Source organism: Phaseolus vulgaris, chromosome 6 (genome assembly GCF_051622355.1).
Source record: "Phaseolus vulgaris cultivar YP4 chromosome 6, ASM5162235v1, whole genome shotgun sequence".
NCBI lineage: Eukaryota > Viridiplantae > Streptophyta > Magnoliopsida > Fabales > Fabaceae > Phaseolus > Phaseolus vulgaris.
Window position 1 is genome coordinate 22,340,508 of NC_143503.1, and position 16,123 is coordinate 22,356,630.

At 28.4% G+C, this 16,123-nt stretch overlaps 1 protein-coding gene across 1 annotated transcript; it reads right to left on the reverse strand.

The window, feature by feature from the left end:
- Window positions 1–2,943: 2,943 nt before the first annotated feature.
- On the reverse strand, window positions 2,944–8,797 carry LOC137831305 (kinesin-like protein KIN-12F). The gene is made up of 16 exons (XM_068638929.2): window positions 8,463–8,797; window positions 8,200–8,337; window positions 7,897–7,980; window positions 7,654–7,779; window positions 7,497–7,556; window positions 7,328–7,381; window positions 7,127–7,219; window positions 6,870–6,965; window positions 6,547–6,695; window positions 6,046–6,195; window positions 5,819–5,945; window positions 4,928–5,728; window positions 4,739–4,840; window positions 4,590–4,661; window positions 3,707–4,492; window positions 2,944–3,381 (listed from the first exon to the last, which is right to left on the reverse strand). Exons 1-16 carry the CDS (start codon window positions 8,697–8,699, stop codon window positions 3,133–3,135), a joined length of 3,324 nt encoding a protein of 1,107 aa, XP_068495030.1. The 5' UTR covers window positions 8,700–8,797; the 3' UTR covers window positions 2,944–3,132.
- Window positions 8,798–16,123: the final 7,326 nt, after the last annotated feature.

The window sequence follows — 16,123 nt, forward strand, 5'->3', positions numbered from 1 at the left end:
GTATTCATAATTTTGAATTATTAATTATTGTTTAATATATAAACAAATTTTTACACTTATTTATAATTTAAATTTTTATCTAAATAAAAAAATTATTAATTTAAACTGACTTATTTAAATAATGCATTTAAAAAATAAATAATTTTAAGTACGATCAATAATATATTCAAATATTTCAATAATTAGGACATTCTCTGTTAAAATACGAGTTAGTATTCTTTCACCCTTTTTCTTGCCTATCAAAATTTTGAAAAGAAAATTATTTTTCTTAACTCTGATTTTTAAAGTAGTCTTCATCTAATTATGTACTCTGTTTCATGTGTTATTTAAATTAACTTCCATTTACTTCTCTTAATATAATAACTACAATTTTACTTTAAATATATACTTACAATCATAAAAAAATAATTATTAATTACAAATCAATTAGGTAAAAAAACTTATATTATAAACTATATGGGAGAGCAAGTCTAAGTATCTCATGTATTTATATATAAATCTATATATTGTCAGGTAAGCTTCTAAAAAAATGTCATAATTGTCTGCTTTTTTTATATCTTATATATTTATAAAAGATAGCATTTTTTATACAAAATATATATATATATATATATATATATATGTGTGTGTGTGTTTTTAAAAGAAAAAGAAAAATCTTTCAAAATGTGCTAGAAAATGTTTGAGCAATTTATTAATCTACAACAAAGGCTACATGGAAACCAAAATGTTTCGTTTTGTTTTTATCAATGAAAAAGCTAATTATTATAGCTTAAATCTAATTCTTTATGTTATTTTTTTTCTTATTTTGGCCCGTTTCTTTTATTTCTTCCATTCTCGGCCATTAATTAAGCTCTGTTTTCAACAATATATAACAGTCTTGTGCCTTTTACAAATTGATGTAACTTGTTTTGAAAATTAACAAAATAGATCAATTTTGAAAGAAAAATTCAAAATATAAGCTCTTAACTAACATAGGAAAATTAAAGATATATTTATTATTATTTAAATTTAAATTTAAATTTATTATAATATTATTTTGAGAATACAAGATAAGTGGAAGAATATTAACCAAAAAAATTTATAAAAAAAATGACAATTAAGGCAATTCATATTTCATCAATACTTATTACACTCATATTTTATTTTATGTTCTCGCATACTTAAGTATCTTCTATATTTTTTAGGTAAAACTCTCTCATCTATTTGTTACATTTAAACAGTTCAACCTCCAATCATCCAGACTGACAAAAAATATATATATAAATAACTTTATAATTTTATAATTATTTAATTTTTATTTATTTATTATTTTTGGATATTACAACATTTATTTACTTTTATGATACTTTCTCCTCAAACATACAATACAGTTTTTATCTTTCTTTCTTCGTTTTTTTTTTAATCAAATATAATTTTTTTATCAACAATAAAAAATAAATAAATAGGAACCGAATGGTCTAACCCTTATACGGCAACCAAATATAGTATAAACAACTTACATTCAAATTTGTTAGTAGAGAAATTCAACACCATTTAAAAAAAAGTCTATCCAGTATCATTTTTTGTTGTTCTAATAGAAATAATTTTCATTTTTTTAAAAAACAGTTTTTTACATAAGAAACAAATAGATTGACTCCAATAAAAAGAATTTGAAAAATCATAAAAAAATGGTTGTCAGAGAGATGCTCTAAACACTATTTCATGAATTCCTGCTTCTAACACAGTTTTACCGAAACATTTAAAAAAAATAAACTTAAATCTTCCTTAGAAATACAATTTTTTAAAATAATTTTTTACATGCTTTAGTATATTTAAAATAAAATGAAATCGTGTTTCTGCTAATTAAAAGTAAAAATTCAAAAATATTAAAGTGAAATTGTGCATGGTTTTATCATTGTTATTAGGTTAGGTGCTATTTTGTCTTTTTCTGAAGATGAGAGACTGTTGATGGTAAACATAGGAGGCTGCTTCTTCCTGCACCTCATCCATACCTTCTGTCACTCCATAAATTTTTTTATCCCAAAAATATTTTTTTTTTAATATTTCGAATTACAAAATTTGAAAATCTTTTTCTAAATTCATAATTAGCTTTCGGATTATGTAATCCGAAAGTCTTTTGTGATTAGCTTCTGAATTATATAATCCAGAAATCTTTTCTATACATAAAATTAGCTTCTGGATTACATAATCCATAGGCTTATTTCAAATGCAAAAAAGAGTTATGGATTTTATAAATCTCAAGAATAATTCCGGATCCAAAAACATCTTCTGGATTATGTATGAAGGTGGCACAAAAAAGGAGAAAACGGTATTTTTACATTTAGTATGGGAGTAGCAGAAGAAGGTATGGAGGTGTAGGAAGAAAGAGTCGAAAAAAAATGTCGATCTGATCATAAATATACTGTGATAAAGTTGTTTTTCTTTTTTGGGCTTGTTTTGGGCCTTTTTTACTTTTTGTAACTTATCATGTACTTAGGCCCACTTTACGCTGCTTTTCTTTTTCTTTTATATTGCACACCCTTGTATTGCTTTTTACACCTATTATTTCAATATCAGTTTTCTTTCTTCCACGATTCTCTTCATTCTCTGTCTCTTTGCCTTTTCCCTTTCTTTTAGGGTTTCGTTCTTTATACAGAGTGTGCTTTATGGTGTTGTGTGTGCTCGTTTGCAGAGAGTGTTAACCTTCATTCCATTCACGTGTTCTTTGTCTCGGAGTAACGCGGCAATCGTATTATACTGACTCTCATAAAACAGCTAACAATGTTTCCTTATGTTACTGCTATAACTAATAGAATAGATAAATCATGTTAGATGCATAAACTATCATACTAAGATGAGTATAACATTCATTTTGTGAAAAGTTTTGGCAATTTGGAGAATTGGGCGATTTCTTTATACCATGAAAGATTTTACCCATATCTTCAATACAAGCAGACAAAAGAATTGCAGTTCCAGAACAAGGGTTTCGATTATCACAGCTTGGAAAAAATACAATGAATTTCTAGGAATACACAAAAAAGAATAGTGGCATGTAGGAGAATGCCCTTTGATCCAAGTAGGATCTAATGCCAGCCAGACAAATTGCTTGGACAATTATCTGATGAAATGCTAAGAATACTAACAGCAGGTAAGTTAGTAATGCTCCTGATATATTGCTCCAAATTCTGATCTCCATGCCTGATCATCGTATGAATAGGAGGAAGCTGCATTGTGTGCCAAATCAGAATCCTCTCTATACAGTGGTTGCAGTGCAGACTCAGGTAATTTGCTCTCTGTAATGTACTGCTTCATGGTATTAATCTCTGTCTTGTGTTTTCTTTTCAGCTTCTCAATTTGCATCTTCAAATTTTCATTATCTTGTTGCACATTTGCAAAGTTCTCCTGTAGAACATAAGAAATATAATATTCAAGAAATGTTTAAAAACATGTTAAGACAGAATATATGCAGAATCTTCACAACCACAGATACTGGTAACATAATTGTTCCCTTTAATAGGGAGGCAGAAAATTAGTGGAATACAATCTATCTTGAGAACATTCTGTGTTTCCTTGTTAATTCTGTATTACTTGCCCAGCCCCTTTCTTTTTTTCCTGTTTATTTGGTAATTAGTGATCCAAAAAACACCATCCCAAAAGAACACCAGCATTAACTCCCTAAAATATGTTACATTGATTCTAGAACCCTTAAAATCAGATAGAATTGTACCTCTGCAAAAGCTGCTGCATGTTCAGCTTCTCTTAGTCTAACAAGTAGCTCTCCAGCAGCCTGAACAGCTTCTGCAGTCTCTCGAAGTTGAGTCTTCAAGTTCTGGTTCTCCTTTTTCAATAATTTTGATTCCCTTTCTCTTTCCACCCTCAACGCAGAAAGCTCAGCGGAAAGAGATTTGGCAAAGCGTGCGTGACCTTTTTTTGAGGCTTTCGCTGCTGCCTTCTTCACTTCTGCTATCCCTTCCATTATGGCATCGTGTTTCGCAAACAAATCATCGTATTTTTCTTGTAGATCAGCATAGTGTTCCACCATTCTAGCATTTCCCATAACTGCTCTCTTTAGCGCATCATCTATTTCTGCCACGCACTTCTTTTCTGACTTCAGTTCCATCTCCAACCTCTCAGTATGTTGGCGATAAGACTCAAGATCAGCTCTAAGTTCATCAGTAAGACAAATCCACTCACTTTCCATTTCTGTCCATCTCTGTCTTTCATTCTCTAGCTCTTCGTTGCCATTATCATAAGAAAATACCCCGCTTTTTTGCAGTTGTATGGATCTTGACATCAAAGAAGATCTTAGTTTGTCAGTAGATTTTTTAACTGGTGCATCACTACATGACTGCAGCTTGCTCCTTAGATTCTGAATTTCCTCAAGAAGTGACTCCTTCTCAGTTGAATCAAAAGTGATGTCCTTTTGGCCTAACTCTTCCTGAACTTCTTTAATTTCACATTTTTCTTCCATAATACATGGCAAATGACCATTTGAGGAAAATTCCCTTAGAAGCTGCAAATGATATCAACCAAAACAAATGAAAACTAACCATCAAGTGGATAGACTTTATAGTTATTATAAACTATAAATTATAATACATTCAACTGACCTTTTCTTCATCTGTCATCGAGTTATACACAGTAATTGAGTTCGGATCTCTCTCTCCTTTCAATTTCTCCACCTGGTTATAAGAGACATCGCCATTAAATGTAAAGTCAAAACCACAACTCATAATGGAAAATGGGAGGAATATTATACCAACTGATTTAGTTGCTCAATTCTAGCTGCTTGCTCCTTGCAAACAATCTCGAGCTCCTTCTCTTTTATGATGTTTTTGCCATTACATTCTCCAAATGCTAACTAAATTGTCAAAAAATGGATAAATGAAGTCAAGACATAAAAGAAGGTATTTAAACAGATACTTGAGAAAATTAAAACAATACATACTTGGACCACACTGGAATCCTGATTAGATAGTTTAGTCCGGCATGATGCACAAAGGAAAGAACCTACTTCTTCACTGTAAGCTTTCTGTGGTATTGTTTGGTCACAAGATTCAGCCTTGTCAATGTCTGGACAAGGTGTCAAAGTTAAGTGCTCAAAGGAGAAGGAAGTTGAAGATTTGTTCAGTGCTGAGTTATGCTGGTGATAGTCAATAATCTGTAGTCCCTTCTGAAGGCTTGCTGCCAAGGACTCAACCTTGCTAGACTGTAACGAGGATTGCACGTGCTTGTCTTGTTTAAATGGTTTGTTCAACACATCGTTACTGAAAGTTGAACTCTCTGCCACATTGTTCCAACTTCCAAGATAACTTGATGAAATAGCCAAACTTTTCCTTTGAATTTTGCTGAATTTTGGAGACTCAGACAACTGTGGTCCAGCAAGTACTGGAGATTGATTACATGAATTTACTGAAATGCCCAATGTTTTTCCGCAGCATTCCTCAGCCTTTTCAATTTCATCACCACTGGTGGGGTCTGCATCACAATTTTCCTCAAGAGATATGTCCTTTGGATTTCCTTCAGATGAACTATCCAATTCTTCAATTTGCTGGCATAATTGCTGTATGTCATCCTCACTGACATTTACGCGCTCAATAGTATCACAATCTATGTTGGATAAGAGAAGAGAGCGGTTTAAGCTGACTCTCATCTGATTCAGGCTTTCCCGCACATTTTGTCCTTGGAAGTATCCATCTTTACTCCCAGCTGAGCTGTGAATATCAGTCTTTGCTCTAATAAGTTCTTCCTGAACCATAGAAAACATATTGTAATCCAAAGATTTGCATTAGAGTTTGATCTTTCAATAACAACTACCTACATGAGTCCAGGAATATACCTTCAAGTGTCTGATGTTATTACTCAAATCAACATCAGTCTCCTTTATTACATTGATAACAGGCTCATTTCTGATGGATCTTACCTGCTCACCAAATCTGAGTGTGCGCAGGGTTTTATCGTTACTCCTACAATCAACAAGCGCAATCTTTATTTTTAGAACTCAAAAATACCCTCCCACTACACTCTATATATGAACAAATTATGGTCTTCAATCCAGGTTAATACTTGTTATTAGGGGAGATGGAACATATTACTGAAAGTTTGGCATTTCCACCAAGTGGTTCTTGTAGTAAGCGTGTTAAACAGGAGTCGCTGTGCAGAATGTCTCCATTTTTTCCAGACTGAGATTTCTTAGTCAGAGCATCCACTAAATGCCTACACCAGATAAATATAACAGTGGTTACAAATAGAAATAATCAGACTATAGAAATTACAATAAGAACTAAGGCTCTGTCTGGAAGAGAATTTGCTATGCTAGCAAATTACTTAGGCTTATTTTATGACATGAAGCCTTTTTAAGTATTAGGGAAAACTTGTGAAAATAGCTTATGACATGTCCATAAGTTATTTTCACATTAGTTCAATTATAAGACATGTCCATAAGTCACTTTCACACTTATTCCAATTTACATAAACACTTGCATGATAAGCACTTCTTCAAAAAGTACTTATTTAAGTTGTTAACCCAAACACACTCTAAGAAGTAACTTAGTCACGGGATCTTACTCAAGCTGAGACACTGATTTCTCTACTTGTCTGTTTTCCCTTGCACATTGGCTACCTACATCACCAACTTCATCCCTGTCCAGTCCAGCAAGATCAATAAGGCTGATTCTGCTAACTTTTGAGCTACTGAAAATGTCCTTTGTGGTTCCCTGTAACATCAGTTTACGAAAATTGTGTTTAATCAACCAAACTAATGAAAAGAATTAACAATATAAGTCTGCCTTCAACCTTAGAAAACCAACTGTTTCGTACAAAACTGCTGTTAATGTCAGGTAGAATTACAAAAATTTGACAGTATATCTCATTTCGAAATTTGACAGTACCTTGCACAAAGATTCAATGACAAAAGTGAAAATTATGTGCGATCCAGAGCTATTAGAATTTAAGCTTGTTGCTTCCTTTTTCCTCCTTGAAAGGCCCTGCAGCATACATAAAAGAATGAACTTAGCCGATTAAGATTAAAAAAGAACTGCTGTCATTAATGGGCAAATCCATACTATAGTTAGACCAAAAATATCAGCTAACAGAAACAAAGCTTTTAGCTTCTCATAAATTGCATATAGATTTCAACAATGTAGACCTTAATCAAAATTTGTGCCACATCATCATAATTAGTGATGTATTCCTCAACCAGATTCTCAATATAAGGAGCATTTCTTGAATCATCCTTCATCTGCAATAATTTTGACATAGGTAATAAGCATGTAGCAACTAGAAACAGAAGAAACATGAAGCATTACATTGATAAATTTGTACTCAAAAGACGGAGCATATTGCCTACCTCAAGGTTCTGCTGGATAGGATTGAGTAAATTGCCAATTCGTTCGTTGTTTATCTGTTTTAAAACACAGAGCAAAAAACGAAGGAAGAAACACACTTTAGCAATATCCAGCGACCAACTCATTGCTGTTTTGGGAAGCTTTATAAAGGAAACTTAAGTTCTGATTTACCTCGAGAAATGAACAGCGACATTGATAGTTGAACTGCTTCTGATCAGAAGCAAGCCTCTCCTATATTGTAATCCAAACTCAATCATTCAAAATTTAAAAGAATATATATATATATGAAAAAAATTAGTGATTAAAGTTGAAGATAGAGCGAGCATACTCTCTCTAACTCAGATAATAACATTCTGAAGATCCGAGGAACAATTCCCAATTGACTAGAAGACGAGGACTCATCAACCATGGCACTTGGGGGACCCCACATTGTGTAAGTCTTTCCACTCCCAGACTAGTAAAGAAGCACAACACAGGTAAGAAGGAAAAATAATCCTCAATATTCCATCAAAAATTGACACTCGTTTTGTCACTAAAAAAGTTCAAACGCATAGCAAGCAACCAAATGTACCTGGCCAAATGACAGAATAGTAGTGTTGTAACCAGCTAAGGCATTTCTAACCAAGGGAACACCCACTGACTGAAAAACATCTTCCTGAACATACAACAGCACATAAATCAAATTCAAGATTGATCTTCTCTTGAAAAGAAAACCAGGCAGCAAAATCATCGAATAAAGAAAGGCAAAGTCCTCATTCCCTCATTATTACAGCAAAGTGATGTAATTTCAAATTACCTTTTTTTTTCTTACATTAAGAGATACTTTAAGATTTCAAACACGAATCACAATCACACAATGAAGCGAAGTTCCTACCTGATTGGAGTTGCCATCAAAAACTTCATCAAACATGAACTTTATGTCCCCAATACACAGGGCATCAGAAGAAACCTTCTTAATTTCCCAATCCCCCTCTTTTCCATTGATATTTTCTGGCTTAATTCTCACCACAACCTGCTCCAAAATACACAACATATCATAAGCAAAAAATAATAATTACTTTACACACTAGTTTCTGGGGCTACAGATTACAGCTTGAAAGTTGAAATGTGACCAAAGGAAGCAAATTTTGAACTTGCCTTCACATGTGAGTTGCTCTGGGGAAATGGGTCGGTGGGCTTCAATTGTTGGTGGTGATTGAGGGAAATGTTTGGATGGGTAGGGGGAGTGTTTTCAACGTCCGACTTTAGGAATTTATGGTTTGTAAAGGATGAAGAAGTGGGTTTGCGATTGGAAGAAGAGATTGATCTGAGAAAATTCGAAGAAATGCTTCCCAAGAAACCACTTGAATCTGTGTTGTTCTTCTTTTGCCTCATTTTTTTGAAAAAATGAAATTCAGAAGAGAGAGAGAGAGAGAGAATTTAGATTCAAATGTTGGATAGAGAGTGAAGAGAAGATGAAGAGTGTTTGAATTGGATTAACTTTGATTGAAGAAAGATGACCGTTATGAATGTTACGACCGAAATCCCTAAATTGTCCTTTTTGATTTATGAAGAAATTATTGCTTTTAAATAAAAAGGTAATGATAAAAGAAAGTGGTCGGCGTTAAGAAAAGGTTAAATATATAATTTACATTATTAATCTAATATTTTTAAAGACAGTATTATTTTCTCTCTTTATTTTTTATAACTGTTTTTCAGTTATATAATTCATTCTTCTTTTTGATGAATAAAAGTGTCCAGATACAATTTTCCTAAACAATTAATTTTCAATTATTTAAGAATAATAATAATAATAATAATAACTCATATACTAAAAAAGTAATTATATTTATGAATTTAATTGAAATATATTAACAGTTTAAAAGATAAATTGTCATCTAATGACAAATACATGCAGTTATATTGTTTATTTTTGTAATAATTTAAATTTTGTATAAGATAATTTTAAGTTAGTTTACCGTTTAAAAACTTATTAAGAATATATTAAATTAAAATTTACATATATTTTTGTCAAAAAATAATAGACATCCATTGCTATTTTTAATATATACTTTGAAGTACATGCTTCTAATCAAATCACAATACATTGTGGATGGGTTACATCAAATATTGAAATAATAATGTCTCATTTATATTAAATAACTAGAAATATATAAGAATGTGAAAAATATACAGAGAAAATTAGGTAAATGTTTGTTAGGACTTCACAACTTTATGTTAGTAACATTTTTTTTTCATTTGAATTTATACTCTTGTTCTTGTTTTGTATTGACTGAGATAAACATTTTGCAATAGAAAAAGCAAATTAACACACTAATCTTTGTTTTATTTTCTCCAACTTATTTCTTTTGTCAACAACTTCAAATTGAGTCTCTAAATTCATAAAAAGTATTAATAAATATAGTAAATTATTATTTACATTATCATTTAATCATAAATCATAAAAAAATTCATAAATATATTTATTGAATGTTACAATAATTATCTTAAAAATTGTATCATGGTGGTTTGTAATAAATTGTGTAAAATTGTTTTATATTGTAAAAGTATAAGTATTAACCTCATAATATTATATCGATTCAAATAAAAAAATAGAAAATGTGAGTGGACCATTAATCCTATGAGAAAGTAAAATATAATTGAAAGTTAAACAAAATGGTCTCTTGAAATTATCCAAAAGTCGTTTTTTTGGAAAAGTTCAAATTAACCACAACCATTACTAGTTTTAGAGCGGAGAAATGCATTAAAAAAATTACTTAAATCATAAAATATGTGATGTTGTTTCTTATATAATTTTGATTGTATATTTAGATTTTTAATTTTTGAATATTAAATAATTTTGGTTTAATTAATATATCATTAATTATTAAAAAATCTTAATACTTTTGTCATGATAAAAAAATGTTAAAGTTTGTTATTAAATCTAAAGTTTGCTATTAAAACTTACTAACGATTAAGGTTTATTATGTCTTTTTATTTTTTATTATATTAAAATAATTTTAAATTAATATACTATATGAATAAGTAATTTATTATTATCACTAAAAAATATGTAACATTTTATGTTAATAATTGAATAACATATAATTACTCAGATTTAGAAAATTAAATTTGTAATTAAAATTTTATAAAATAAATCTATTTAAAAAAAACGCTCCTGCAAGAGAATGAGGGATAAAATGGTCCATTGAGGAAATTATATTCAAAATAAGTAGTCGTTGAGGGCGGTAGGAAAAAATGACTTGACTTTCGTTTCCGACATCAATTATTAATTATCGATAAGCATAGATCAACAGAACATTATTATTTTATTGTAATTTGTAATAATAATAATAATGATAGGAATTTATTAAAGTATAAAAAATAAATGAAAAGTTATTATTATTTATTATTATAACGAAGCATAAAAGCTGTTCAACTGTTTTAAATAATTTAGAATATTTTTCCCGAAAAATATTTTTTTAAAAAGTCTAATTATTTAAAGACTCTTTCCTTCAATCTTTTTAGAATAAAATAAAGGATATTTTCTTTTTAATTATAAAATTTTTTAGGTTAGACATCATACTTTAAATATTAATAATTATTTGTCATAAAAGACACTTTAACAAAGTTGATTTTTTTATTTTCTTTTTAAAAAAAATAAGATTTAATTATTTTGATAAATTTTATGGAATAATTTAAAAATATATATATAACAAATTTTCCAAAAACAAATGTTTATTTATTGTAACTAAAAAAATATAAAAATGACAAGAATTACATCACCTTGAAGTACATGAGAAAGTTATTGGAACTTTAGTGTTTAATTACATTTCACGATGTTGTGTTCTTGAATGGGTTAGAATCAATAAAACGATTAAGTTGCTCCATTACTTTCTCGGTCAGTTGGTCTTCATTTCTATTTCTCTCCAAGCAAGCTCCTTACTCTCCTCCTCTTAACCTGGTTTCCACAAAGTCTAGATTCAAATGGTACTTGCAAAAGACACTCTGATGCTCAAGTCAAAATTGAATATTCGACACTCAATACACTGAGCATTGTATTATGACGTACTGGTTCTTGAATTTTGTGCTTATTTATATAATTATTATGAGCTTTCTCTTATTGGGTCAGATTATGGAGTTGGGTTATGTTTAGAATTGTATTACCTAACTCTTGATTGTTGATTAACTTCGCTAATCTTGCTTTAGTGTAATAGTCTTAAATTTTTAGTACACCAAACAATTTTATGATAGATAGATAATATGTTTATAATATTCAATAAATAGTTTATAAGGTTATTTTAAATTTTAAGTAACTATATATAAATACATCTATTCACAAAACATAAATTTTATATACTCATATATAACTCTTTCTTTTATATATATATATATATATATATATATATATATATATATATATTAACTAATTAAACAAAAAAAAAATTATTCTCAAATATTAATACTAAGTATATTTTATCAAAGATTATCACTTTACAATTACTATCGCTTTTGATCTACATACAAATTTTAAGTCCATAATTAAGTTAGGATAAATTTATTACACAAATAATTGTTCAATCAAACTATATAAGAACATTTTCTCTATTTCTCACCACTTCAAGTGTTAATTTATATGATTTAAATCATTTGTGAAGTAATGATATCTCTTTTCAATAATTAGTTCATATATATTCAATATTATAAACCAAAGATTGGTTCAACATACCACCATAGGTACCCAACTTCAAATCATGTAATCCAACATACCCAACTTTTCAACATGCTGATAAAAAAAAAGTAATCCAACATTATATACCCAATTTATACACTTATATATAATAATTACTCAAATGTAAGTTTAAGAATAATCTCAAATATTACATCATCAAATAATTATACACATGCAAATTGATAATTGAACATAAACATGTATTAGTTTCACTTTCAATCCATTCATCAAATTTCATTTCAACCTATATATCAATTTCATATATACATAAACAGTTCCAATACAAATTTGTTAGGCAAAGTAATTTGTTTAATAAATTTACATTATAAATCAATTCATTGTTGGATTCAGTTCCATTAGACGAACTCTCATATGTTTGGGTGAATTATCAAAACTAACAAAAACATTAGATTTCACAGTATCACATACATAATAATTATAAATTTAACATTTCCAAAAATTCCAATCAAGCATAACATTCAACAACTAGAATAAATAATAATACAATATAAATTTTAAATAATTTGTCAAAAAACAAAATTAAAAAAAAACATAAAAATATATTTCTAAGTTGTACAGTAATTAATAAGATCTCAATTAATCTAAATTCTAAAAAATTATACAAATCCTCTTTATATTTCCATAATTTCAGTTATATAGCTTTCAATTTCATCATAAAAAAAAATTGCTAGTAATTTTTCTCATAATATTTTCTTAATAAAAAATAACTTAATGTACAAAGGCACAAACTCAACAATTACAATATTAATAACATTCAACAATAATTTGTTGGAATTAAAGATTGCATTGAGTTGTGTTTGATGCATTTAAACTCTCATGAATATTTAAGATGTTTACATCATAAAAAATGAAGACTATGTTTGTCTTATCATGTATATAGATTTGATTTCAATGTAATTGGTTTGTAGTTTTTTCTTCCCAAATTTAATTGATCTTAGAAAACTAAAAACATTGTTTTTAAATTGTTTAGAACTTGATGATTATGTTTGGAAAATTGTAATGGCTTAAATTGGTACTTTAATATGTTAAAATGTTATTTATTGAAGTCTTTAAAGACTAAAGTGAATATTTTAACTTATTGATTTATCGAATCAATTGGTTAATCACTTACGATTTTTAAAAAGTTTAGAAAATGAGGTTTTTCAATCAAATGTAACTTGTTAATAAACTTGAAATATTTTAGTTTTCAAAAAGATATAGTTTTAATAAATTGAAAACTTGATTTAGTCCATTGTTTTCACTTTTAGTAAAATCAACAAATTAAAACAAAGGTTTAATCGATTAAAACTACCAGTTTCAATTTTAATTAAAAATATTTTTGGAATATAAATATGCTTTTACAGAACTTTGAATTATTAACAAAAAAGAGATAGATTTTGAATTATTCTAAGAGCAAGAGAACAATTACAAATTGAACATTTTGAATCTTGGAGTAAATCTTTGTGTTCTTTGATCACTTTTGCATTGGTGAATATCTTATTCTAGTTTTTTTTTTCAAAACCTAAATGTTTTTGCAAAAAAACTCAGGGTGTATTCTTTCTAATTCTGAATCTTTCTTGTACTATTGTGTAAAATTAGATAGGGTTTCTAATTGTAGTACTGAGTTGTGTGACTATAGAACACTCTTATAGGATTCAAGAGGTGAGTTCTTGGTTGTCTTGTATTGTAAGATACTATGATTTAGTGTGGAATCTCAGCTGGTGTAACTAGGAATGGATGTAACTCTAGAGGAAGAGTGAACCGTATAAATTTTGTATGATCTTCCTTTTATCTCTCTTTTATGTTATCCACTATGATCTTGATTTAATTATTGGGTTATTAAAAAATTAATTGGTAGATGTTTTGAAACAAAAATTTAATTTATGTAACACCCCGCAAAAGTAGCACCCCAACCCCTTTTTCTTTGACTTATTCCCTTCTCTCTATATATCTCTCCTTCCCATCTCTCTAAATTATCTTCTTCATACCTTATTTATCTGATCAAAAATTCAAATAGATTAAGTTCTTATTTACTCTAAAGATCTCTTATTCTTCATTTTTCCATATGATTTGATCATCAATCTTAGTGAGGTTAGTTGAAAACAAGTGGTCCTCTCGACTTATTCTGCCATATATTGAAATTTGGCGATGTTTGGACAACTTGCTTTAGGTCTCCAGATTTTGGAGTAGTTTCCCTAATTGAGCTGGAATTTTCATTACAATAATGAATTTTAGGTAAGGGGAGCTAACTTTAACTTTCAATAATACCCTAGGCTACAAGATTTGGATGTGGAGGGGATGTGGTCTCATGTTTCAATTTCTAATGTAGAGAAGTTATTTGATTAAATTGTTAGATTATATGTTGTGTGAACATATAGAAATATTATATTTTCATAATTTGGTAATTAAGTGTTGTTTTTTTATGTTGGAAAGGTTCTTGAATGTTAAGTGATTGAATGATATGAATTGTATGTGAATAATGAAAAATGTATGAAATTAATGTCATACATTTGGGATAATGCATGAGCTATTATTTGATGATACATTAAGTATGAAATGTCTATATTTAATAAGGAGCATCTAGCTTCACTATTGATTTAAGTCAAACAGACAAAGGTATCATGTGATGAGAAGTTGATGAGAGAGTTCATACACATTGTGATCGCTTGTAGTGACACGATATTTGATGTTTGAACATACCATGATCTTTTCTCTTATATTTGTGTGTTAATCTAAGTCTTTGGTATTGGATCAGATGTTAATCTCTAGTAGGGACATACTTAATGAGTCTTCCGAAAGATGATGGATCCATGTGTAGTCAATGTGATTAAAATAAAATTGAAGTATTAGGAATTGAAAGAAAATCAAAATACTATTATTACAAATGGATCCATGTGTAGTCAATATGATTGAAATGAAATCAAAGTATTGTGGATTAAAATTAAATCCAATTATTTTGATTGAAAATAGATTCATTTATGATCTATATGAATGATGTAATTGATATTGAAATTTTATATGATAGCTATAGCATTTGAAAGAATTTTTATAAATGACTAATTGATTGGTTCTTTTTACATGTATTGAGTATGTTATGAAATTTATTTTCATTACTTTACCTTGTTTTTCTTGTCGTATTGTGAACTGAGTTGATTGTGATACTGTACACGAGTAGATACTAATACAAACACGGAAACATTTGGGAGGTCTTAGAATTTTATTTTGGAACTTAGTTCTATAAATATTTATCTTTATAAAATTTGTATATAACCCTATAATATTTGTATTGTAATAATTAGTTATATTTTGTAAATATAACTCATTAATTAATGTTGACTTAGAGAACATATCTGTTTCTCCGAATAGCTCTTATAACTGTAAAATCTTTAGATTAAAAAAATATAAAATTTAATCTGGAAATAACTCTTTTACAAATATTTTCAGAATAATTTATGTCTATTTTAATCAAAATATAAAAAAATGAACAAATAAGCTCTGTATATTACCTAATACTTTGACGTTTGTAAATTAATTATAATTTAGTCGATTAAATATTAATTTTAGCCGATTGAAAAAAATACTACATGAATTTAATTTCTAGGCACTAAATAAATTTTAGTGTTTGTTTTTCCAAGCAAGTCACGGTGATTTCCATTTTTAAAACTTTACACCAACGTAAAGTATTTCATATTTTATCATGAATGATTAATAATTTAAGAAATAAATAATACATAATTTACACAAATCCGTATATTCACATATCAACAGTGACTCGTAATTAAACAAACGAAGTTAAATAAATAAAAATCAAACTTAATTACACATTATCTACAAATTATACTATTCAGACCTTTTCTTATGTATTTTACTATTATATTCTTGAATTTGTACACATTTTATCAATCCATTAGTTAAAGTAACTTGTTTTAAAAACTATATATTTTTATCAATTTTTGTTATGATCGAAACAAATAAGATAGGTAAATTTTTCCTTTTTCTCCAATATTTCTAACGCACTTCATCTTAATTTATTTGTGAAAAGTTTTAACTTTTTTAAAAATTTAAAAAATAATCTCACTTGCATCTT